Source organism: Pongo pygmaeus, chromosome 11, assembly GCF_028885625.2.
Source record: "Pongo pygmaeus isolate AG05252 chromosome 11, NHGRI_mPonPyg2-v2.0_pri, whole genome shotgun sequence".
NCBI lineage: Eukaryota > Metazoa > Chordata > Mammalia > Primates > Hominidae > Pongo > Pongo pygmaeus.
In genome coordinates this window covers 132,378,739-132,404,973 of record NC_072384.2, presented here as the reverse complement: position 1 = coordinate 132,404,973, position 26,235 = coordinate 132,378,739, and the positions used below count along the sequence as shown (strand labels likewise).

Genomic DNA, 26,235 nt, shown 5'->3' with positions numbered 1-26,235 from the left:
CCCTCAAAAGCTCCAATGTGTTAAATGCTATGGGGAAGATATGACAACACTCTGGAAGCACAGAAGAGGCTGGGGAAGAAAAAAACAGGCAAAAAGGGGAAAAAAAGGGGGGTAGTGCCCATTGTTACAGAGGCTCACACTGTGCAGCATATACTGATGTCAAAAATAAACCCAGAGTGGTTTGACCCCAGGGTTTTCAAAAGTGAGAAATGAGGGGTACAGAGCTGGAGTCAGGTCATCAAGGGTCTTGGAATCCACATGCCAGGTACTGGCGAATTACTTAGGCTTTTTAAGCTAAGGAGAGGTATGAATAATTGCCTTGTTAGAGTGATCATGCTAGGTGCTATAGGAATGGATTGGATGTGGAGAGAATTGGAGGCAGGAAAAACCTCCAGTGAGGTGACTGATTTATTCTAGATAAGAGATTGTGTTGCCAGGCGCGGTGGCTCACGCCTGTAATCCCAGCACTTTGGAAGGCCAAGGTGGGCAGATCACCTGAGGTCAGGAGTTCGAGACCAGCCTGGGCCACATGGCGAAACTCTGTCTCTACTAAAAATACAAAAACTAGCTGGGCATGGTGATGCACTACTAATCTCAGCTACTCTGGAGGCTGAGGCATGAGAATCGCTTGAACCCAGGAGGCGGAGGTTGCAGTGAGCCAAAATTGCGCCACTGCACTCCAGCCTGGGCGACAGACTGAGACTGCATCTCAAAAATACAAACAAAAACAAATGTAGTGGCAACTGGGGATGAAAAAGAAGGGACACTTAGACTATAGACATTGGAGACATTTAGACTATAGAATCTATAAGACTTGGTGATGAGTTGAATACAAGGAAAGGGAGGGAGCAGAACACCCAGGATTCTGTGCTGGGAGGCCAGAGCTGTCTGGAGCTGGTGTTAAGTGAACAGGGCTATGGAAGAGGAGGGACAAATATGAGAGTGAAAGGAAGACAAGTGAGTTTAGTTTGACTTCGTAGAAAGTCCAGCAATGCCTCTACTTCCTCTAGAACAATGTCCAGACTCCATGGCTGCAATTTGGATTTAGTATTTTGGTTTTTTTCCCATAAGAGACGGAGTCTTACTCTGTCACCCCGGCTGGAGTGCAGTGGCACTATCATAGCTCACCTCAGCCTTGAACTTCTGGGCTCAAGGGATCCTACCACCTCTACCTCCCAAGTAGCTAGGACTACAGGTGCGTGCCACCACATCCGGCAAATTTATTCCTTTTTTTTTTTTTTTAAAGATGGGGTCTTGCTATGTTGCTCAAACTGGTCTTCCCTGATCTCAAGTGATCCTCCCACTTTGGCTCCCAGAGTGCTGAGATTACAGGCGTAAGCCACCACGCCCAGGCAATGGCTGCACTGAAAGCCCTTCAAAGTGTGCCTCCCTCCTAACTCCAGCTTTGTCGCACCCCACCCCCTTCACAGTCCAAACTCCCATGCCCGGCACAACTTATACATTCCCTCTCAGACACCAAGCCTATGCTCGCTTGCTCTTTTTTGGAATGCTCTTATATCAGCCTGTAAAAAACCTGCCAACTCTAAAAGCAAAGATTTCTGAAATCCAATGCAAAAAACACTAACCATAATAGAAAACACGGAACTATTGCACTATGTTAAAATTAAGAATTTCTGCTTGTCAGATGCAGTGGAGTACACCTATAGTCTTACTATAGCTATTTGCGAGGCGGAGGCAGGAGGATCACTTGATCCCAGGAGTTCAAGGTTGTAGTGGGCAATACTGGTGCCTGTGAATAGCCACTGCATTCCAGCCTGGGCAACACAGCAGAGACCCCATCCCTCAAAAATATAATTTGTTTCAAAAGACATCAGTAAGAGAGTGAAAATACAAGCCACACCTTGGAAAAGGTATCTGCAAAGCATATATCAAAGAACTCCATATCCAGACTGTAAAGAACTACAAATCAATAAGAAGACAGCCCAATTTTTAAAAGTTGGGAAAAGAACAGGCACTTCACGAAAGAGGACATTCAACTAGCCAACAAGCATATTGAAAGGTGCTCAACATCAGGAAAAATGTAAATAAATACCTTAATGGGATACCACATTCAGCCAGAACGGCTACAATTAAGAAGACTGACAACAAAACTCCTGTGTTGACAAGGATAAGAGGCACCTAGAACTCTCTCATATTGCTGGCAAAGGCGTAAATTGGTACAATCATTTTGAAAAACTGGCAATGTCTACTATCACTGATCATGTGCATACCCTCCCTACACACTAGCAATTCCTATCCTAGAAATGTGTGCAAGTGTCTACAAAAAGAAACATGTAAGAATGTTCACTACAGCTTTGCTAATAATAGTCCAAAAAATAACAACCCAAATGCCCGCCAACAGTGGAAAAGATAAATTGTGGTATATACATACAACAGAATACTATTCAGCAATTAAAAGGCTACACACGACATGGATGAATTTCACAAAAATACTGATAAAGTAAAAAAGCCAGACACATGCTGTACATACTGTATTATTACATTTAACTGGAATTCAAGAACAGACAAAACTGATCTATGGTGATACAGTCAGAAGAGATTATCTCAATATGTAAGGATGTAATACTGATTGGGAAGGAGCACTAGGTGTGCTAGAAATGTTCTATATCTTGATTTGGGTAGTGGCAACAAGGGTGTATACCTATGTGAAAATTGTTCCCATACTGTATGTTACACCTCATTAACAAAAAAAAAAAAAATTTTTAACATGGAAAAAAAATTCAAGTTCAAATGCCACCTTCTCCATTAAAGTTTTGCCAGCTGCAATGAACCTTTTTCATCAGGGCCTCCTTAGCATTCTGATGTCATTTCTTTATGCCATTTTATCACACTCCATCTTGAATCTCAGTGGAGTCTCCTTATTTCCCTAAATATATGTTTATCTTCCTGGTGGCAGTGACCACGTCCTTCACCTTTTACCCACTAAGTGCCTGACAAATAACAGGCTGAAAAGATATTTGTTGAATTACATGGAAGAAAAAATTGGGTGAGTTCCCAGATGGGTGAAAGTGGGGACAGGCAGAGGAAGGAAGGCCAAGAGAAGGACAGAGGAGGTTTCCAAGGAAACCGTGGCTCACACTGTAATTTTACCTACTTCCTGAAATCACATTAAATGTCACCTTGAGTGGCAAAAAACAAAACACCAAATCCTACCTAGGCTGAAAATAAATAAATACCACACTCCCTCACTTGCAAGAAATCCACCAAATAAATGCTACCTAATTCTGGGTGTTTCAACACTGGATAGGAAAACTGTTCAAGGAGAATAATTCACATTGCCATGCTGCTAAAAATATCACCTCCTTAGTGTGGTGCAAAGAGTCCAGACTGCAAGTCAGCCGACTTAGGGCTGAACTCTAACTCTGCCCGAACTTGCTGTGATCTGTGGCCAATCCCTTCGCCTCTCTGGGCCTCAATTTCCTCATACGTAACAACAGGGGGTAGATTAGCAAAGTCCCTTTATGTTTTGATATTCTGAGTATACAATCCATAGCTCTCCCGGTCCAAAGCAGGAATACAGCAAAAACCCCTGAAATACATGTACAAGGCGCCTCAGACCAACAAACAAGCACGATTTGAAGAAGTCATTTTGTTCTCTTTCACGGTTTAATCAGTGTTTTTGTTTGTTGTTTGCAGCCTTACCATGATTTGCAGATGTCTGAGTTCCATGTAAACAGAAGTTAACTCTCTGCGGGCTGTCATCTTTTGAGGGTGAGAAGGGTCTTCCCGCTGGGTTTCAAGTCTCGGGATTCCGAAACGACCAACTCAGCGGGCGGGTTTGCGAATTTGCGCACACTGCGCGGCACACTGGAGTCTAAGTTACAGAGGAACCGAGTGCAGGGGATGCTGGGATTTGTAGTCCCCGGGCCTCTTTGTGGTGCGCTGGGATCTGTGGTCCGCCGTGTGCGCCGCTGGAATGCTGGGAAATGTAGTCTCTGTCGCGTCGCACAGTGCAACTCAGCTGCCGTCTCAGACGGCTAGTGTGCTCAGTGGCTGGAGCAGGTCCCTAAAGCCTCTGCAGATCCGAAGCCAACCCTCCGCTGGGACAAACTCTAGGCAACAACACCAGATGAATATTGTATCCTATGGGACTTCCCGGGGAGGGCCTTTCCCATTGACGTTAACAGTTCCCCTGCGAAGCCGCTGCGCGCTCCTACTGGCTGGTTGGGATGCCAATCCCCAAGGCTGGCTTTCCATTGGTTTCAGGAGGGCACGGCGAGGCTAGGGGGAAGGAGAAGGGATCAGGAGCGGGAGCTGAGGGGAGAGAGAGGCCGGTCCTGGTCTGGCCCTTGCGGCTGCTAGCCCGAGGTCTCCAAGCCGGGCTACGGCTTCATCCTCGGCTCCTGGGCACCGTCTGCGAGGCTCCGCCGACCAGAGTGAGAAAGCCGCGGGCGGCGACCGCCGCATCATGTCAGCCAAGGACGAGCGGGCCAGGGAGATCCTGAGGGGCTTCAAACTGTATCCGCCCGGGAGCGGGGCGGGGCCGGGAGGACTTGGGAGGCGGCCGCTCACTGAGGAGACTGGCCGGGGGCAGGGGCCGCGCCAGGTGGGCCCCACAGAAGAAGGGCCGCGGGAGGGGAGAGGAAAGGAACAGCGTGCCGAGCACCCGGCGGGACCCGGCGCGAGAGGCGCCCCCAGGGGCGTCCTGAGGGAGGAAGGGGACGTTGACGGGAGCACCGGGGGGTGGCGGGTGGAGACGGAGGAGCCTGGGGGACGGGGCTGCGAGAGGTGCCGGGCGTCGGAAACGCTGTCGGAGGGGCCGGCCGGGTTCCGATCCCCGGTCGGGACCCAGAGGCTGGGAGGGGGCTGCGGCCCGCAGGGAAGGGCTGAGGGGGCGTGGTGGGCTGATCTCGAAGCCTAGAAGCCTCTTTGGCTATAAGCCTACCCGGGGAGCGGGGAACAGTGACTTGGAGCGGGCGACCTTGTGTGGGACAAATACCAGTGCTTTTAAAACTCTCTCAGGTCCCCCACCGCACCGCACCGCACCCCACCCCCGTCTGGTTTCCACAACTTCTCTTCCAAACTTGTGGCTTCTTCCAGGGCTGGAGTAGTTGGGGGAGATGGGGAAAGAGAAGTCCAAGATCGACCTCGTCTTAACACTCTTTGGCCTTCTGAGGCATTGGTCACTGCTTCCCCCTCAGCGCCTCAGTTTTCTTTCCAGCAAGATGAGGACCATAGGCTTAGGTGTGGGGTGCCTCGCGCTGGGACTCCTAGCCGAGGTGTCTTTGCTCGCCCCTGTCGGTGCGGTTATGCCTAGCTGTGGTGGAGCTGTCCAGCAATGGTGTGATGTCGCTGGGGCCACGGTAGGATAGAGTGGGGTAGAGAAATCATTGCCTCGGGCCTGTTGTGGTGCCACTTTTGCATCCTCTCCGTAAGGAAGCTTTGTGTTTTCGTGGAGTGTGTTAGTCCGTCACCATATGATGCAGATGAAAAAACGCAAACTTGGATATTCAAATTTTCCATTCTCCTGCCGACTTTAATCTTCATGCATCCTGTTTGTAATCTATAGTACGGAACGTTCTTAAATTGCTCCCTCAGTGAAAAGGTAGTCACCACTTTAGGGCTCCTCCCTTGGAGGTTTAGTAAAGCACTGTTTTCTTGGTATTCTGTTGCGTTTTCACAATGTCTATGTCACGCTTGCAAATTTAATTGCTTTGCTATCATCAGAAACCAAGTTGGTAATACATTTTAGACCACAGTGCAAAAAGGAAGTTTTGGATGTACAAGTGAGATTTTTCGAATGGAAACTGACCTACGCTTTTTAGAAAAACTAAAGGCTGTATCACCTTTGCATATTACCATCCGTGATAAACTTTCAGTACTTTTATGTTTTGGTTTAGTAGCAGCCTCTTTTATAGCTCCATGTGCCTTTCTGTGTTTCTCTCCATAATGGATTAAATAGGTATATAGGGATGACTGAAGTGCTGGAAAAGCTATGACATGGATTTTATTTTTCCCTCAAATAATTTATATTATTAACATCTAACAATGTAATAGTATTGTTACTTAACATGCTGTGTAGACAGTAAACCGGAAACTGTGGAGAATTGAGAGATTTCAGAAGCAACGTTTTCATCTGATTGGAAATACCGTATTGCTGAAAATAAGAAAGGCCTTTTTAATGGCTTTTGAACAAAGCAGAAAAGTTTGAGCTTCTCACCTTCAGTCTTAGCTCTTGAACCTGTTGAGAAAGAGGATAAGAGACAAATACGGAAAAGAGTTTCAGAAAGCAGAATCTGTGTCAGCCCACTGGAAGGAAAAGCGAATCAACCGATTCAGTGATGTTAGTGCGTCCAGAAACAGGCTTTTGGGAAAAGCTTGACCTGAGCTGATTAAATCCCGAAGCACAAGGGAAGTAGCCATATCAAAAAGTTAGCATGAGAGCAGTGGCGTGTTCATCTTCTGGTAGCCTTTATTGGGCATTTGTGGAGTAAGAGAGAAAAGAAAAGCAGGAATGTTAAGATATGCTACTACCTTCAGGAAAAAGTAAAATTAATGTTTTAGTAAGAAACTGACTATTGTCCACCTTTTATTGGGTAAATAGATTTTCTGAACTTTCTTTCAGAGTATCTGTTTCTGTAAGAATAGTTTATCACTGCAAAAAGAGCACCATTATGTTCTCCCACCAACAGTGTTGATAGTACTCAGTTTTCCACGTTGACTAGGTCAGTCTTTTTTATTTGCCAGTTTGGATAACAAATGATACATTGTTTTAATTGGTATTCTTCTGGATCCCTAGATCCATGAAAAGGTAATGTAGCATAGTGGTTAAGAGCTATACTGGACTATGTCGCTATACTGCCTGCATTGGAATTCCCGCCCTGCGCTCCTAGTTGTGTGTCCCTGAGCAACTGCTTTAACCTCACCTCAATTTTCTTATCTGTAAAATGGGGAAAATAATAGTACCTATCTCATGGGGCTGTAAGAGTAAATGAGTTGATATCTAAAGCATTTAGAAAAGTACCTGATCCACAGTGAGCATTATGCTTTAGCTAGTGTTATTCTTGTTATTATTAGAGAAGTTGCACATCTCCTCTATTTGGCCATTTCTTTTTCTTCTGTAAATTGTTTGTTAATTTTGTTTTTGCCCATTTTACTACTGTTTATTTTTCTTATTTGTAGATGTTCTTTACATATTGTAATATCAATCCTTTGCCTATTATGTATTTTGCAAATATTTTCTTTCAATGTATTGTCTCCTTTTTTGTTGAACAGAATTTTTAAATTGTCATTTCAAATTTATTTTATTTTATTTGTTTGAGACGGAGTCTTGGTCTATTGCCCAAGTTGGAATGCAGTGGCGCAATCTTGGCTCACTGCAACCTCCGCCTCCCAGGTTCAAGCAATTCTCCTGCCTCAGCCTCCTGAGTAGCTGGGATTACAGGTGCATGCCACCATGCCCGGCTAATTTTTGTATTTTAATAGAGATGGGGTTTCACCACGTTGGCCAAGCTGTTCCCAAACACCTGACCTCATGATCCGCCTGCCTCTGCCTCCCAAAGTGCTGGGATTACAGGCATGAGCCACCGTGCCTGGCCTCAAATTTATTAATATTTGCCATCTGGCTTTTGCATTTTGTATCTTGTTTAAAAAGATCTTCCTTATCCCAAGATTAACTAAATATCCTATCTTTTCTTCTCTTTTCAATGTTTAGCTCTTTAATCCACCTGGAACGTATTTACACATTTGGTATGTGGTAGACATCTAAGTACTTCTGCTGTTTGGATAGCCAGTAGTTCCAGTACTATTTATTAAGTAGTTAGTCCATCTTTTCCTCACTGTTTTGAAATGCCATCCTTGTCATATACTAAATTTTCATAAGACGTAGGTTTATTTTTGGATTATTTCTGTTTCATTGATCTATTTGTCTCTTCTTGTGCCTATACACATTTGATTGAATTATTATAGCTTTATAATATGATTTAGTATAGTTTACAATAGAATGGTCTGTGACTAACATAATTTGTGTGTTTAAGGTCCCTATAAATATTTGTGCCACTTTTGTTCACATGGAAGCTTGCCCATATGCCCATAGTAGATAGAAACATGAGGACTTGGCTGGGCATGGTGACTCTTAATCCCAGCACTTTGGGAGGCCTAGGTGGGAGGATTGCTCAAGGCCAGGAGTTCAAGACCAACCTGGCCAACATAGCAAGACCCCCAACTCTAAAAAAAAAAAAAATTTAAAGATACTGCATCAAAGTGAATACTGTATGCATAAATTAGGCATGGTCTGAGTGAATTCAGTAGAAGCCTTTGTATTTGCCATCAGTTGTTTCAAAAACAAAATCTTAATAAGATTTTATTCTCGTATCACCTTCACCCCATCTCACCCTACCTCTTTCAGAGTATCTGTTTTTGTGAGAAGAGTTTATCACTACAAAAAGAGCACCATTATGATCTCCCACCAACAATGTTGATAGTACTCAGTTTTCCACCTTGACTAGGTCAATCTTTTTTATTTTTGCCAGTTTGGACAACACATGATACCTTGTTTCAATTTGTATTTTCCTGGATCCCTAGATCCATAAAAGGTAATATGGCATAGTGGTTAAGAGCTATACTGGACTGTGGCGCTATACTACCTCTCAAGAAGTGCAAGGCTCTCATACACATGAACAACCTTGCATTTCTTTCTTGTTTGTTAAAAGCATAACATTTCCTTATTGTAAATTAATGTTATGAATGAAATGTTACTTGGGGAACAATATGATTCTCCTGCAAATATTTTGGATTTGACTATTTTAAGCAGCTGACATAGAGATTGATGTTTGTAAATCCCACGTTTCCCATTTCGTTCCTTCAACAAAGGTCTGTTGGGTGACTATTATGTATAGGGCACTCTACACTTGAAGGATACAAAAATGAATAACTTACAGTCCCTTCTTTCCAGAAGCTTAACCAGCTTTATGTCTGTTTAGAAGGAATATCTTCAAAAGCAATGCATTTTTTAAAATTCTATTTAATTTTCCTATTACAAACTCCAGCCACCTAGAGAGACCTTTGTAAATATTATTTAATATAGGCTTCTAATGTAGCTAATGTTTAATGTGTTTTTTATAAAAATGGAATTGTAAATATCACTTTGTAACTTACTTTGTTCACTTAATAATAGATTTACCATGTTTATGATTTCCAAAGATAGTTACTTTCAGTTGCTTTCACTGACAGATTTGTCACAGTACTCTTTTTTTTTTTTTTTTTGAGACGGAGTCTTGCTCTTGTCACCCCAGCTGCAGTGCAGTGACGTGATCTCAACTCACTGCAACCTCTACCTCCAGAGTTCAAGTGATTCTCCTGCCTCAGCCTCCCGAGTAGCTAGGATTACAGGCACCCGCCACCACACCTGGCTAATTTTTGTATTTTTAGTAGAGACGGGGTTTCGCCATGTTGGCCAGGCTGGTCTCGAACTCCTGACCTCAGGCCTCCCAAAGTGCTGGGATTACAGGCGTGAGCCACCGCACCCAGCATTTGTCACAGTACTCTTATACTAGCTTTCTAGTATAGTCTGTATCCACTGTTTTGCCTATTTGAATAGCTTTTTCACCAACATAAAAATATAACTTTATTAAATTAACAAGAAACTGACAGACTTCCATAAGAAAGAAGTATGCTTTTATGATTTTGTTATCTTTAATCCATCTGGAATTTTCTTTGGTATAAGATACAGAGTAGTAATGTAGCTTTTTTTAATATTGGCTTATTGTCTCTATTTATTTATTTAATTCATTTATACTTCAGATATTATAATATCCAGAATATAAACGGCTGCCTACAAATCAATAGGATAAGCATTTAACTCAAAGTGGACAAAGGATATGAACAAGCAGTTCCTAGAAGAAAAAGCAGATGACCAATGAATAAATGAGGACATGCTCAACCTTGTTAAAATAATAGACTATCTTCCAGGTGCAGGGGCTCACGCCTGTAATCCCAGCACTTTGGGAGGCCAAGGTGGGTGGATTGCTTGAGCCTAGAAGTTTGAGACCAGCCTGGGCAACATGGCAAGACCCCGCCTCTACAAAAAAAAAAAAAAACACACACACAAAAATTAGCCAGGTGTGGTGATGCATGCTTGTGGTCCCAGCTACTGGGAGGCTGAGGTGAGGGGATCACCTGAGCCTGGGAGTTGGAGGTCGCAGTGAGCCAAGACTGTGCCCCACTGCATTCCAACCAGGGTAACAGAGTGAGACCCTGTCAATAATAATAATAATGATGGACTATCTCTTCCCAATTAATTGACACAGATTTAAAAGATTGATTTTATATATATATATATATATATATATATATATATATCTCCTGAAAGTGGCACTGTACGAAAATAAAATTAAAAATTAGGCCAGGCACAGTGGTTCACGCCTGTAATCCCAACACTTTGGGAGGCCAAGGTGGGCAGATCACTTGAGGCCAAGAGTTTGAGACCAGCCTGCCCAACGTAGCAAAACTCCCTGTCTATTAAAAATACAAAAAATTAGCCAAACATGGTGGCACACGCCTGTAATCCCAGCTACTCAAGAGGCAGAGGCAGGACAATCGCTTGAACCCAGGAGGCGGAGGTTGCAGTGAGCTGAGATCACACCACTGCACTCCAGCCTGGGCTACAGAGTGAGACTCTATCTCAAAAAAAAAAAAATAAATAAAAATTTATTTTAAAAAAAGATGCCAGACACAGTGGCTCATGCCTATAATCCCAGCACTTTGGGAGGCCAAGGTGGGCAGATTACTTGAGGTCAGGGATTCGAGGCCAGCCTGGCCAACATGGTGAAGCCCTGTCTCTACTAAAAATACAAAAATTAGCTGGGCATGGTGTGGACAGCTGTAATCCCAGCTATTATTAGGGTGTCTGAGGCAGAAGAATCACTTGAACCTGGGAGGCCAAGGTTGCAATGAGCCGAGATTGCACCACTGCACTCCAGCCTGGGTGACAGAGAGAGACTCAGTCTCAAAAAAAAAAAAAAAGATAATATTCAGTGTTCACAACGTTGAGGGAAAGGGGCACTCTCACTTGGTTTATGTGTGTGTGTGTAGTGTCTATAGAAAGTAATTGGTATCTATCAAATGTTTACACATAACTGCAGTAGAGTATATAGCACAATGGTTGAGAGTATGGGCTCACTTCCAAGGTTTAGACTTACTGCTTCTGCTATTGTGACTCTCAACAGAACACTCAGACTCTGAGCCTCAGCATCTGTATCTCATATCATCAGAGGGTTGTTTTGAGAATTAAATGAAACTGCATAAAAGATGTTTGGTTCAGTGCCTGGCATATAGTAATATCTGCTGCCATTCATTTTATTAATAATTACTAATAATAATGACAGGCCAGGTATAGTGGCTCATGCCTGTAATCCCAGCTCTTTGGGAGGCCGAGGTGGGTGGATCACCTGAGTTTGGGCGTTCAAGACCAGCCTGGCCAACATGGTGAAATCCCATCTCTACTAAAAATACAAAATTAGTCAGGCGTAGTGGTGTGCACCTGTAATCCCAGCTACTCGGGAGGCTGAGGCAGGAGAATCGCTTGAACCCAGGAGGTGGAGGTTGCAGTGAGCCGAGATCACGCCAGTGCACTCCAGCCTGGGCAACAGAGTGAGACTCCATCTCAATAATAATAATAATAATAATAATAATGACAATAGTGTTAATATGATTGTAAAGCCACTTATTTCTCTGAGATATAACTAATGACTTCATTCTAGTTATATTTTCTTACTGAAAAACTATGGTATTTCCATTTTGCCTCTGAATAAATGATTCAATAAGCATTGATACATACCTCATGTTTATCTTGTCTAGAAAATGAATCTCATTCTAATTTATGGCAGGTTAGCAAAAAGAGTTTGGGCTCAGAAGGTTTCTGAAAGCATCTTTGACTTGTGTTCTTACATTTCTTCTCCCACAGTTTGGTCCTGGAATCCCTGTATCTTCTCATAGTACCTTAATCCTTGACTTTGCTTCCAATCAAAAAACAGTTGGCTTTACATCTTCTATTTACTCACTTAGAATAAAGAATAAGAATAGTATACATATTAAGAAAAGTCGACTGTAGAACTTCTCTTGAAAGTCAGTATTCCCTGGTACATTTGCCTTGGCCAAATGTTAAAAATGAATTTGAGGTTTATTATTTCCCATAATATAGCTTTTGTCTGTCAACCCAAAGTCTTGGAAAGCAACCAGACATACCACTCATAAAGCCCAATTTCATGTAGATTGTGATTGGTAGCTTGTTTCCTCACGCATGGACTCTTGAGAGTTTGTATTGTTATCCTGAATGGATTAAATGAATGTAATGTCCTATTGATTATCTTAGGATTCTTTTTTTTTTTTTCTGCGACAGGGTCTCACTGTCATCCAGGCTGGTGCTATCATAGCTCACTGCAGCCTTCACCTCCCAGGCTCAGGTGATCCTCTGCCTCACCCTCCTGAGTGTCTGGGTGCACAGGTGTGCACCACTATACCCAGCTAATTTTCGTATTTTTTCTTTGTAGAGAAAGAGTTTCACTATGTTGCCCAGGCTGGTCTTGAACTTCTGGGCTCAAGTGATTTGCCCACCTTGGCTTCCCAAAGTGCTAGCATTACAGACGTGAGCCACCACACCCGGCCTTACTTAGGATTCTTAAACAGGCATTCCTGCTTTTGCTTTTTGGAAGGAATTTAGAGTATAATTAGATATTTATAGTCTTCTACTGACCTTCTAAGTTTCTTCCCAGGGTTGTGTATATGGTTTATAATGAAACATTACAGTAACTTCTGGAGAAATGGAACAGAACACGGTAAAACTCTCATGGAGAATTCCAGTTGTATCACCACTACATTTGATAAAGGACTAGCAATGGTTCTGAGGCTTGGAAGCTCTAGGTTCTTACTAGGGTTGACCTCAGTTTTGCCTCCCAGGCCTCACTTGTCAGCATTCTGCATCCACAAATCCTCGTGTTATGAGAGGATTTGACTTATAGACCTATCCCTCCCTATTCCTGAGCTAAAGCCTAGCATCATAGGAAGGAATTTTAAAGGCCATCTTCTCCAGCAGCCTGACTATTCTAATAATTGCTTGAATGCGTAAAACTCAAATTGTCAAAGTTCTGAGAGCAGCATTCTTTTTTGCTTTTGACCTGCTTATAATTTTGGAGCTGGGAAGAAAAGCAAATATATTTCTTACAGTCCAATATCCACAAAGATTTCAATGGATTGAACTAAAGCACACTGTTTATGGCAAAGAAGGTGATGGTCTCACCGTAGGACACGTGAAAGCTTGTTTAGTCTACAGCAAAGGGAGGCAGGGAAAAGTGGAGCTGGTGTAAAGGTGGGCCACTTGAAACATGGCATACATTCAATAATGGGGGAACTGAAGGGAGTTTAACCTAAAGATGAAAAGAGTTGGACAAGAGATATAAGTGTTCTCTTCTAAAGTTAAAAAAAAAAAAAAAAACTGTTCTAAAGAGGAAGAATTAAATGTTGCTGTGTAGCTCTCAGAGGAACTACAAGATTTGCGGGGTAGAAATTACAGGTGACAGAGTTTAGGCCAGTTTCTAACAATTAGTAGAATTGCCTGAAAAAAGACATTTTCCAGAAAGTGTTTTAAGCAGCAGATAGATGCCTGTCTGTCAAGAGTGTTGCAGAGGAAAATTTTGTATGTATCAAATGTGTATTACAGTAGATGATCTACAGAAATACTCAAATCCTTTTCCAGCACTACAATTCTTTGATTTGGTGACAGCCTTTCTTATTTAACAAGTACTTTTTTCGGCAAATGTTTATTTTGAGATATGTTCTACACCTAAAATAGGCAAAAAGTTTTTTTGTGACCTGATTGTTTCCTTTTTGTTTTTGACACAACTCTGAGACACTCAGTGTTGAAGTGTTTGGTTTAGTGCATTGTAGATACAACTGATTCAGAGTCAAGGAGAGCAATTATTGCCTCTGAATTTAGATAACATTTAGAGAATGAAACATAAATAGCTGTAATATAAATTAACACTGTAAATCAAGAAGAAAGAGCATGGTCTAGTAATATCTCATAATTCTATACTGCTTTTTGGTTTTTAAAGAACTTTGATATATTACTGCATTATCACAACAACCCTATTCATTGTTAGCCTCATTTTATAGATTAAGGAATTGAGGATCGACGAGGCGGTCACTTAGGTGAAGGCAGAACCTTAATTTAAGCCTTGTTTTGTCTTTTTAAAAGTCCATGTTTTCTACGGTATACCATGATGCCTCTCTGGAGAATTTATTCTTTTGTTGTTGTATTATTAATTTTGAGTTTTAAATTTTTCTCAGCTTGGCTGAGCAAGGTGGCTCACGCCTGTAATCCCAACACTTTGGGAGGCCTAGGTGGGCAGATCACTTGAGGTCAGGAGTTCGAGACCAGCCTGGCCAACATGGCAAACCCCACAGAAGCTATTTGGGAGGCTGAGGCACAAGAATCGCTTGAACCCAGGAGGCAGAGGTTGCTCAAAAAAAAAAAAAAAAAAAATTTCTCAGCTCACTGCAGCCTTAACCTCCCAGGCTCAAGTGATCCTCCCACCTTAGCCTCTCAGGTAACTGGGACTACAGGTGCACACCATCATGCTTGGCTAATTTTTGTGGGTTTTTTTTTTTTTTGAAATGAAGTCTCACTCTTGTCACCCAAGCTGGAGTGCAATGGCACGATCTCAACTCACTGCAACCTCTGCCTCCCAAGTTCAAGCAATTCTCCTGCCTCAGCCTCCTGAACAGCTGGGATTACAGGCGCCTGCCACCACACCCAGCTAATTTTTGTATTTTTAGTAGAGGCGGGGTTTCACCACGTTGGCCAGACTGGTCTCAAACTCCTGACATCAGGTGATCCATTCACCTCAGCTTTCCAAAGTGCTGGAATTACAGGTGTGAGCCACCACACCCGGCCAATTTTTGTTATTTTTTTAGAGACCAGATTTTGCCATGTTGCCCAGGCTGGTCTTGAACTCTTGGGCTCAAGTGATCTGACAGCCTTGGCCTCCCAAAGTGCTGGAATTAACAGACATGAGCCACCATGCCCAACCCTTTTCTCAATGTTTAAGTCACAGCCAGATTTATTTTTCACTTGAAAATTATCCTGTTCTAATGTGGTCATATCTCCTATATTTTTTTCCCCTCAATTCACCAGATACAGGGGCCAGGGTTTAGCCCAGGATAATGAATTTTTTAACAATTAGAGTTACCAGAGGAAAAAAAAGACATTTTCCAGAAAATACTTAAGCAGCAGGTGGATATATTCTTGTTTTCATATTTTTTTCATCTTAAGCACAGTCCTCTTAAACATTGTCCTCTGTAGTCAGGAGATGGCTACTCATAGGGGTCTGATTAGCAACTTCAGTGATGATCAAACATAGGAGGTTGTTACTCAAGTCTGATGAGCACAAGATTGTGTCCATATAGTTTTGTCCAATAAAGTAACACAAAATTTATCCCACAATGAAGTTGTTTTCAGATGAGCAATTCAGATAATCTCGTTAATAGGAAAAAAAAAGTGAAAAAGTCTTGGATACTAGCATGGATAAACAAACATGTCCTGGCTTTGTTCAGAATACACAAGGCTACCTTGTGACCAGCTTATTTCAGTTTCATTTTGAAACCTTTTCCTTAAACATCTATGAAAAATCTCAGGTGAAAGTATATTGTGGGTAGCTTATAGAACCAACTTGAGGGTTCCTGTTACAGAGTGTTATTATGCATTTAGAGTTTGTTTCAAAGGCCCCTTAAGTATTTATGGATTGAGATAAGAATCTAACAGACTGTTTCCTTTTCTATGATTCTCTGTTAAAAAATGTGGTCCCATCTGTGGTCCCAGCTATTCAGGAGGCTGAGGCAGGAGGATCACTTGAGCTCAGGAATTCGAGGCTACAGTGAGCTATGATCGTGCCTCTTCATTCCAGCCTGGGCAACAGAGCAAGACCCCATCTCTAGAAACTGTGTGTGTGTGTGTGTCTATATGTATATCTGTGTGTGTATGTATGTGTATATATATATACACCACACATATCTGTGTGTGTGTGTGAGAGAGAGAGAGAGCAAATTGTAGGATAGTCATAATTATGCCATGTGTGACACTGCTACCTAGGTGACTACTCTGTGTGAAAAGTATGGTTTTCACCAGGTCACTGCTAAAGATTAAGAAAAAGGGACTAAATCTGAGATTCAGCATTTTCATGAAATAGGAAGTGAGAAATGTAACTGTAAGCCTTAATTGCTTTTGAGCCATCTTCTGCCTAAGGAGCAAAGACAAAGGAACCAGAAAAGCTGCGTTCTGGTCATAGTGCTGCCACTTACTGGCCGTTCATTCAGACATTTGTTAACAGAATCTGTATGTGGCATATCATCTGCTAAACCAAAGAGAAAGAAAATGATAAAGCAGGCCAGGCACGGTGGCTCACGCCTGTAATCCCAACATTTTGGGACGCCAAGGCAGGCAGATCACATGAGGTCAGGAGTTCGAGACCAGCCTGACCAGTGTCATGAAACCCCGTCACCACTAAAAATACAAAAATGAGCCGGGCGTGGTAGCGTGTGCCTGTAATCCCAGCTACTCGGGAGGCTGAGACAGGAGAATCGCTTAAACCCAGGAGGTGGAGGTTGCAGTGAGCTGAGATCATGACATTGCACTCCAGCCTGGGCAACAAGAGCGAAACTCCCACTCAAAAAAAAGAAAATGATAAACCAGTTTCCATGACCAAATAACTTGTATTATATAAGGGAGAGAGAAAGAGACCATAACAATCAGAATGCAATGTGTTACGTGCCTAGTAGTATCAAGTACTGTGGAAACTCAGAGAAAGTATGACTACTACTAGGGGTGTTGTGGAAGACTTCAAGAATTATCACTTGAGGTCGGGCACGGTAGCTCACGCCCGTAATCCCAGAACTTTGGGAGGCCGAGGCGGGTGGATCACTTGAAGTCAGGAGTTGGAGACCAGCCTGGCCCATGGTTTCAACATGGTGAAACCCTGTCTCTACTAAAAATACAAAAATTAGCTGGGCGTGGTGGTGCATGCTTGTAATCCCAGCTACTCGAGAGGCTGAGGCAGGAGAATTGCTTGAACCTGGGTGGAGGTTGCAGTGAGCCGAGATCACGCCACCACACTCCAGCATGTACGACAGAGGGAGACTCCATCTCAGCAACAACAACAACAACAACAACAACAATAAAAGGATTATCACTTGAATAGGATCTTAAAAGATGAGGTGTTACCTAGTTTAATCTTTATGATAGTAGGGAGTAACAGACGAAGGAAAGTGTTTCAAGAGTGAGTTGGAGTCAGGAATGAGGAAGGATGAGGACCAAACAAATTCTTGGAATTCTTTGAAATTTTATTCATTAATGATATTTAAGAATCAGCTGAGAGTCCCACGATATCTTATAGGTCATTGTGATCTTTTTAAGAATAATAGATAGTGGCAGATACAGTGGCTCACACATGTAATCCCAACACTTTGGGAGGCTAAGATGTATGGATCCCTTGAGCTCAGGAGTTTGAGACCAGCCTGGGAACATGGTGAAACCCTATCTCTATCAAAAATACAAAAATTAGCCAGGCATGGTAGCGTGTGCCTGTAGTCCCAGCTACTCAGGAGGCTGAGGTAGGAGTATCACTTGAGCCCAGGAGGCAGAGGTTGCAGTGAGCCAAGATTGTGCCACTGGCTATACTGCACTCCACCCTGGGCCACAGAGCAAGACCTTGTCTGGAGGAAAAAAAAAAAAAAATAGTTAAAGAAACAAAGTATAATCTTTCAAGATTAGAAAATGAATACATGAGGAAATAAAGTCAGACATAATAGATTACTCTTTCAAGAAATCTGGTGACCTAAGAAAGCAGGTATTAGGGCAGCAGCTTGGGTGGGTAGATAGAATTCATTAAATAATGGAAATCACTTATTTAAGCTGGCTTTGTACAAGTCACTTAATATCTGTAAAACAAGGATAAAGTGGTTGGGTGCGGTGGCTCACACTGTAATCCCAGCACTTTGGGAGGCCGAGGCAGGTGGATCACGAGATCAGGAGATTGAGACTATCCTGGCTAACTCGATGAAACCCTGTCTCTACTAAAAACACAAAAAATTAGCCAGGCATGGTGGCGGGCACCTGTAGTCCCAGCTACTCAGGAAGCTGAGGCAAGAGAAGGGCGTGAACCTGGGAGGCAGAGCTTGCAGTGAGCCAAGATCGCACCACTGCACTCCAGCCTGAGCAACAGAGTGAGACTCCGTCTCAAAAAAAAAAAACAAGGATGATGCGTGCTGTTTGATGGAGATGTTATGAAATTTGAACGAAATAATACATGCCAACTCAATTTAAAAACCATAGCTCTTCAAATGCACTATGCTTGCTATTACATTATTACAATCATTGTTTACCTTTGCTTTAAAGTAGGATATCAGAAAAGTCAGAGCCTTAGTGATTGTTTTTTACTTCAGCTTAGATACCTGTGAGCCTTTTTTCACAATTCTGGGAATTAATCGTGGCTCTTGGAGTGACAACAGAAGAAACCCCCAGATGACACTGAAAAACCAGAATCATCTTTGACTTTGCTTTTTTTTTTTTTTTTTTGAGACGGAGTCTTGCTCTGTCCCCCAGGCTGGAGTGCAGTGGCGTGATCTCAGCTCCCTGCAACCTCTGCCTCCCGGATTCCAGCAATCTCCTGCCTCAGCCTCCCAGGTAGCTGGGATTACAGGCATGCGCTACCACACCCAGCTGATTTTTGTATTTTTAGTAGAGACAGGGTTTCAGTTGGCCAGACTGGTCTCAAACTCCCCCTGACCTCAGATGATCCGCCCTTCTCGGCCTTCCAAAGTGCTGGGATAATAGGCATGAGCCACCATGCCCTGCCAGCTTTTATTTTTTTAAGGGTTATAATTTGAAGAAGTTGAGTTTCTTCCCAATACTATAGCGTTTTTTAAAAACTGGGTGAAATTCAGGAATCTCTGAATGTAGATTTTGACAGGTTTCAAGGCAATATCCCTGTGCCTCCAAATAACCTGAAAGAAACAGTGGCCCTTTTGGGAACATGCCCTTGGGAAAAGGCCTTGTATTATCTCTTCTTCAATCAGGAGGTGCTGGGAAGCAAATAAAAGTGCAAAGGGAGCCTGTAAGAATCTCTTTGGGTATGTCTCTTCTAGCTTGTTTCTGACCAGTTCCAGGCACATAACTGTACATATCAGTAGGATAATGGGCTGACTAGAAAAAAGAAAGGTTTGCGTTATTGTTTGACTTTGCTAGGGAGAAGACTGTGTTATGTTTCAAATACTGATCTTTTTCTCATTACTGAATTACTTGCCTCCACTGTTTCCCAGGCCAGTTTGAATTTTGATTGTATACTTTCCAAGCATAGTAACTTTGCCAGTGCAAGAGTATTATTTCACAGGGATATCACCACTGATTACAATGCTGCATATTATGTTTCAAGGATACTGAAACCTGGGTTCTCAGAGATCTATTTATATTTTCTCATCCCCCATAAATGGGAAAATCACTGGGAAATTATTGCGTGGAGAAATGCATTTAAATGACCGTGAATTAGAATTGGTCCTTAAGAAGGTACTAAAGGCAGAATGCTCTGTATAACCAACACTAAGGCAGAAGCATAAGAGGGCTCTGACATAAGTGGTATTTAAGAATTAATGAAGAAAGTGGGAGTAAGAGAAGGAAATGAGTTCAGAAAGGAAACAAGGAGGAGAGAGTTTGAGAGGGGAGAGATCATACAGGCAGAGTGTGAAAAGATAAGAGAACAGGAAGAAAAAAGCCACAACCAAAAACTATGAAAACAGAGTAAAGACAGACAGCCCTGTAATGAAAATGCTCAGGATACCACCAAATAGAAACTCCCTTTATTTACTGCTAGTCATTGCAGCTGCTTCCACCCCAAAGTAATGAGAAGGGAGAGGTTTTTCTTTATGCCTGTGACCTTGGTTTTGAAGCTTTGCTTCATAGTGCTCTGGTCTGCCATAGTAGACATTAGCATATATCATTATATGCTTAGTCAGCCATTTTGTCTGAAAAATATACTTACCTTGAAATTACTCAGAGCCACATGACCATATATAATTTATGAGTACTCTGTCAAGTCATGAATTCAAACTTAATGCAGAATGGGCTTTTAAATTCTAATATATTGTTACCTGCAATTCAGCTGACTGACTTAGGTGTTGTCCTTAGGGAGAGTGGAGGTTTTTTGGTTGGTTGGTGGGTTGGTTTTTGCTTTTTTTTTCTTTCTGAGTTCCAGGTTTAAGTTGCCCCCTTCCACTTTTTTTTTTTTTTTTTTTTTTTGAGATAGGATCTTGCTTTGCCACCCAGGCTGAAGTGCAGTGGTAAGATCCTGGCTCATTGCAGCCTTGAAATCCTGGGCTCAAGCAGTCATCCTGCCTCAGCTTTCTGAGTAGCTGGGACTACAGGCACGCACCACTGTATGGCTAATTTGTCTTTTTTTTTTTTCCTTCGGTAGAGATGGAATCTCACTATGTTGCCCAGGCTGGTCTTGGATTCCTGGGCTCAAGCAGTCTTCCTGCTTTGGCCTCCCAAAGTGTTGGTATTACAGGCATGTGCCACTGCACCCAGCCTAAATTGCCCTTTCTACAGTCTACTGGACCCTAAAAGCATCTCTTGTGGTTGCTCAGCCTGAAGAGAATTCTAATGAACTCGCCCTCTATTGCTTAGTGTGATTCAACACATATTTGAGTGTCAGTTACATGCTGAGCACTGAGAAGAGAAAGATAAATAATATAGTGTCAGTAGAATTTGACTTGCAAACTAATATATTCATGGTACTCTCTGATAAGTACTATGACACAGGTATAAACAAGTGGCCAGGATAGGAGGTGATGCTGTAATAAACAGCACGCTGGAGAATGGATGTATGGCAGAGACTGGAGTCAGTGTCTTCCTCCAGTAAGCCTTGATTTGCCATCTTGACTTCTTCACCTGAGGCATATAGCAATTTGTTATACATGCTGGCCTCCTGGTTGCCTGTTGATTTCCTGTTCTTTATCAAACTGCCCTTTCTGTTGACAGCCTTTCTTATCTCACCCTTCTCTGTTGTCCTTTTAACCTATTAATAGCTCATTAGAAAAAAATTAATATTCCCCAGACCTATTTACAAAGCCTAAACTTTCTGTGTTCCTCAGAAATGTGTATGAGGATGGAAGGAGTTTTTGTTGTTTTTGGAGACAGGGTCCACTCTGTTGCCCAGGCTGTAGTGCAGTGGCACAATCTTGCCCTCAGCCTCCCAAGTAGCTGGGATTAAAGGCACACACCACCACATGTAGCTAATTTTTTGTTGTTGTTGTTGAGACACAGTCTCAGTATATTGCCCGATCTGGTATCAAACTCCTGGGTTCAGGTGATCCTCCTACCTTGGCCTCCCAAAGTGCTGGGATTACAAGCTTGAGCCACTACATCTGGCAAGATTTTTTATTGAACACTCACACAAGACTAGACTAAGACCTTGTCAAGAGCAAAAGTCTTATCTTATTCTTCCTGTTTCCTAGAACAATGCTGCTTAAACTATGGCTGGCAAAAGAATCGGGGTTTTACTTCTAATACTTCATAGACCAATATTTTTGTAAAATACAGTGAGATTAATTATTAGAAAAATAACATAAAGCCAGGCCTGGTGGCTCAAGCTTGTAATCCCAGCACTTTGGGAGGCCAAAGTGGGAGGATCACTTGAGCCCAGGAATTCAAGACCAGCCTGAGCAACATAGACTCTGTCTCAACACCAAAAAAAAATTTAAAAATTATCCAGGCATGGTGGCACATGCCTGTAGTCCCAGCTACTCAGGAGGCTGAAGCAGGAAGATCACTTGAACCCAGAAGTTTGGGGTTACAGTGAGCTGTAATCATACCACTACACCCCAGCCTGGGCAACAGAGTGAGACCCTGTCTCAAAAAAAAAAAAAAAAAAATTTAAAGAAAAATGACATAAAAGTTTTTTAAAATTATTATTGAAATCAACAAATTATTCTGCTGTATTGTTATTAAAAATTTTAAACACATGTCACAGGCTGGTAGCAAATGGATTCACAGACCAGGACCAGTCTGTGGGCCACATTCTGAGTGGTACAGCTGTGGAATCCCCAATATTTGCACCTGATACACAGTACCCCAATACATGTTTGTGCAGTAAATACGTGAATGAGACAATTGGAATGATTATAGGAGTAGGCAAGGAAAAAAGGAGAATAGAGGCTCTCTTTGGAGAATTGGAGGGAAATGATTAAGTGAGAACCTCAAGATTACTGCAATAATGCTACCCTCCATGTAAAACAAACTTTTTGTCTTCATTCACTCTGAATACTGTTCCTTTGGCTCTCTAGCAAGACAGATAAATACTAATAAATACTCTGTCTGAATTTCTGCAAAATATAGTTTTGATCTTGCTGAATATGTAGAACTTGCTCTAAATGACTGCACAAAGATGTCAACCTATTTATTTAAACTTGCTGTCATGAGCAGATCTATAGTCAGCTAGGATTAATTTCAAATATTAACAACTGCTCTTAGAACCAGTGCATTTTTCCATGTTGCAATATGGAGCATACCACCAAATGCTTTCTCTGCCTGTGATTTTCTTTTTTTTTTTTTTTTTTAGTAGAGATGGGGTCTCACTATGTTGCCCAGTCTGGTCTTGAACTCCTGGGCTCAGGTGATCCTCCCAGCTTGGCCTCCCAAAGTGCTGGGATTACAGGTGTGAGCCACTGCGCCTAAGATCTCTGTCTGAGATTTTCTTGTTTCCTCTGTGTCCTCTCGAAAGATTAGCTGAATAGGGTAAGAAATATTTTTATGAAAAACTTTGAAACAAACAAGCCTTCTATGTCCATTAAGATAATTTTGGGTTGCTTACAACACTACAAGTCTTCAGTTCTTAAAACCAAATTGTTAGGCCAGGCGCGGTGGCTCACACCTGTAATCCCAGCACTTTGAGAGGCCGAGGCAGGTGGATCACTTGAGGTCAGGAGTTTGAGACCAGCCTGGCCAACAGGGTGAAACCTTGTCCTTACTAAAAATACAAAAATTAGCTGGGCATGGTGGTGCCCACCTGTAATCCCAGCTACTCCGGAGGCTGAGGCAGGAGAATCACTTGAACCCAGGAGGCAGAGGTTACAGTGAGCTGAGATCGCACTACTGCACTCCAGCCTGGTCGACACAGCAAGACTGTGTCTAAAAAAAAAAAAAAAAAAAAAAAAGCGTTAGTCCTTGAATCCACTTCAGATTTAAAAAAAAAAATGGTTTCATTCAAAGGATAGAAAAGAGGAGGTCTACTTTTTAATAGCCACACACATAGCTATACTCAATGGAGATCATTACTTTGAAATATTTAAGCTCACAATATTTAAGTGCAACTTACAACAGGGAAGTTTTGTTATCATAAATGGAATTTTGTTTTCAATGTGGATCAGTACAAATTCAATAACTCAATACATCATCTTCCTTCTCTACTAAGCATATCCCCAAGAGAACATTGTTAGGAAGGGCAAAAGGGCCATTTCCATGGTATATTTGAGGGAGTCTGCTTGCCTTTCTCACCCTCTCATCAGTTCCCTCAGCTCTTCTAGCCCTGGAGGAATGTCGTCACACAGACACCCAGGACCCTGCAGTTCCCTGGAGCCTTTCTGTTCCCAAGGGTATGTAGTGTGAACAGACCTCTGTCTGAATGTTAGCTCTGTTATTTACCAGCTGTGAGTTCCTGAGAAAGATATTTGACTGCTGGGAGCACCACTATTTTATGTGGGTATGAGTATTAAATAAGATTGAAAAATAAAAAAGAGGGGCTGTTAGCACAGCATGTGACATATATGTTGAAAGTAGGTACTCAAATATTAGCTCTTTTACCCTGCCTTTTCTTTCTTTGAGGACTACCTTTAAACTATGAAAATAGCTGGATGCCAGATAAGGCTAGAAATATTGTTCACCTTTTCCCTGGCCTCATGCTGTCTGCAATTAAGTTAAACAAGACTATTAGAAAGCTAGCCCTGAGAAATGCAAAATAGTTAAGACTTTTATCTGTCTGCATTGATAATGAACCACAGTTAAGAATTATTGATTTATAGGCCAGTCCTGGTGGCTCACGCCTGTAATCCCAGCACTTTGGGAGGCTGAGGCGGGCGGATCACGAGGTCAGGAGATCGAGACCATCCTGGCTAACATAGTGAAACCCCATCTCTACTAAAAATACAAAAAATTAGCCGGGCGTGGTGGCAGGTGCCTTGTAGTCCCAGCTACTCGGGAGGCTGAGGCAGGAGAATGGCGTGAACCTGGGAGGCGGAGCTTGCAGTGAGCCGAGATCACGCCACTGCAGTCCAACCTGGGTGACAGAGCAAGACTCCATCTCAAAAAAAAAAAAAAAAAGAATTATTGATTTATAGCCATTGTTGGGCCAATACAATCAATGGGATTTCCGTTTAGCCTTTGGAGATTTTATAGAAATGGTCTCAGAAGAGAGACCACAACCTTAGTCTTAGACTCATTTCTGTTGTCTCCATTCTAATGTATTCATGGACCAAGTTATCAGGCAACACTCTAGCACTTGAATATGGAAGAGATCATCCACTCAACTGGTATTAGATCTGTTACCTGGACATTGTTACGGCTTTATCACCTTTATATAGACTGATGTGGTTCAGTAATTTCTGGAAAACTTGCCTGAGCTAGAAAATAGTGTCACTAGCCTTGCAGCATGTCCTTTTTGTAAATATGCCTTTTACCCACTAAGGTTGTATAAAAAAGCTTAAAAATCAAGGACTCCAAAAGTATATGGGTTTTGACCTGTGGAATACACTAGCAGCATAATCTGATCTGGCATCTTGTATCCTGTAGCATTTGGAAATGCCTTTCTAATCTCATGTGCTAGAGGAACTACTTGTCTTGTACCATGAGTTTAGGGATCATGACTTTTTCATCTTATATCCCTCAGTCTCTCCCCGGTACAAACTGGGTATGCAGGATAGTTGGGGGTGTCATATAAAGTTAAAAATCACGGATGTTAGAATCAGGCAGTCAAAAACCAACTTGACCACTTACTGGCTTTGTGACCTTTTAGCAATGAAATGAAGCAAAAACTTACCATCCTCAAACCTGTACAGATTCCTCATCCATGTAAGAGCTATAATAATAATGCCTATTTCATAGGGTTATGTGGATTAATTTATACATGAATAATATCTAAATTATTAGCATACTATCTAGTACTCAGTACATCTTAGCCATCATCATTATACAGTAAATAGATACTGAATGTGAAGACTGTATACATTTCTGCCAAAGTTTCATATACTTAAGCAATGTGTAACACAAATCATGTGACAACAGAATTCTTTCCATATCTTGGTAAAGTCATCCCCTTACTTTCTTCTATTGATTTAAACAGAAATTTACTTGGATGTGACCCATTTGATAAGGACCAGCTGATAAAGTATAGCAGCTGATTCAAATAATTGCTCCAGCTAATTTACATGAAGGTTTTCCTATTTTATTGTTTTTAGAAATTATTTTGGAGGTATAAAAGTCTGGTAGTGACTTATGAATATCTTTACATTAAATGTTTACCTTATTGTTCTAAAAAATACTAAACATTTCTCATTTCTATGAGAAGGCCCTCAGGAGAAAAACACTTTTTTCCCTGTTTTGGGGGCTGTATCTCTAGCCTGCCTGGAAGTTTAGAAATTCCCAGAAGGATATTGCCAAGAAGCCGCAAAGGGATGCCGTGTTTGAGTTTCTTGCCATTCTTACTGCTTACAAAGAGAAGCATTTGGGCAGTAAGTTCACTGTTTGTTGTTAGTTCCTAAAGCACTGCCACAGGAGACTTATACTCCTGGGGTCTCTTCATGTCCCCAGGAGGGAGTTGATGGAAGATGGTTATTAATCTATACCAACTTCAGTTTATTAGCTTTTCTGCTTCCCAAACATGTTTTTGGCAGAGAAATAGATTCCACAGATCCCTTTATAGTGCTTCTCTATCCCTTTCCAGCACTGTAGCCAAGGGTTTATTTTTTCCATAACAATTTTTTAGACATTTGATCTTTTTCTCTCACTGCCTACTCCTCTTCTCCCCCAAGCTTGCTTGCTTTCCTTTGTACACACGAATAATAAGCTCCAATGGCTGTTTTTCCCCCTGAAAAATGTGTTATTCCAAACCTTTCCAATCTCTAAAATCTTATTTCCTAGAAATACCTTTTTCCCTTTTTTTCTCTTTAAAATTGCTTTAT

At 42.0% G+C, this 26,235-nt stretch overlaps 2 protein-coding genes across 5 annotated transcripts in view; one reads left to right on the top strand and one right to left on the bottom strand.

Moving 5' to 3' along the window:
- The window catches only part of COPS7B (COP9 signalosome subunit 7B), a 28,057-nt gene extending 23,949 nt beyond the window's left edge, over nucleotides 1-4,108 (bottom strand). Inside the window, exon 1 of one of the 3 annotated variants that reach the window (XM_054477494.2) lies at nucleotides 3,664-4,108. Coding sequence is in view for 1 of the 3 variants with exons in the window: in XM_054477501.2 (XP_054333476.1) it covers nucleotides 3,664-3,723 (60 nt within the window). In the remaining 2 variants the exon portion in view is untranslated. The remainder of the gene's footprint in view (nucleotides 1-3,663) is intronic. The other 2 variants (XM_063648110.1, XM_054477501.2) reach the window with 2 other exon arrangements.
- Nucleotides 4,109-4,216: 108 nt separating this feature from the next.
- The window catches only part of PDE6D (phosphodiesterase 6D), a 48,533-nt gene continuing 26,514 nt past the window's right edge, over nucleotides 4,217-26,235 (top strand). The window contains exon 1 of one of the 2 annotated variants that reach the window (XM_054477502.2): nucleotides 4,217-4,479. In XM_054477502.2, coding sequence (XP_054333477.1) covers nucleotides 4,430-4,479 — 50 coding nt within the window. In that variant the 5' untranslated portion in view covers nucleotides 4,217-4,429. The remainder of the gene's footprint in view (nucleotides 4,480-26,235) is intronic. The other variant, XM_054477503.2, reaches the window with a different exon arrangement.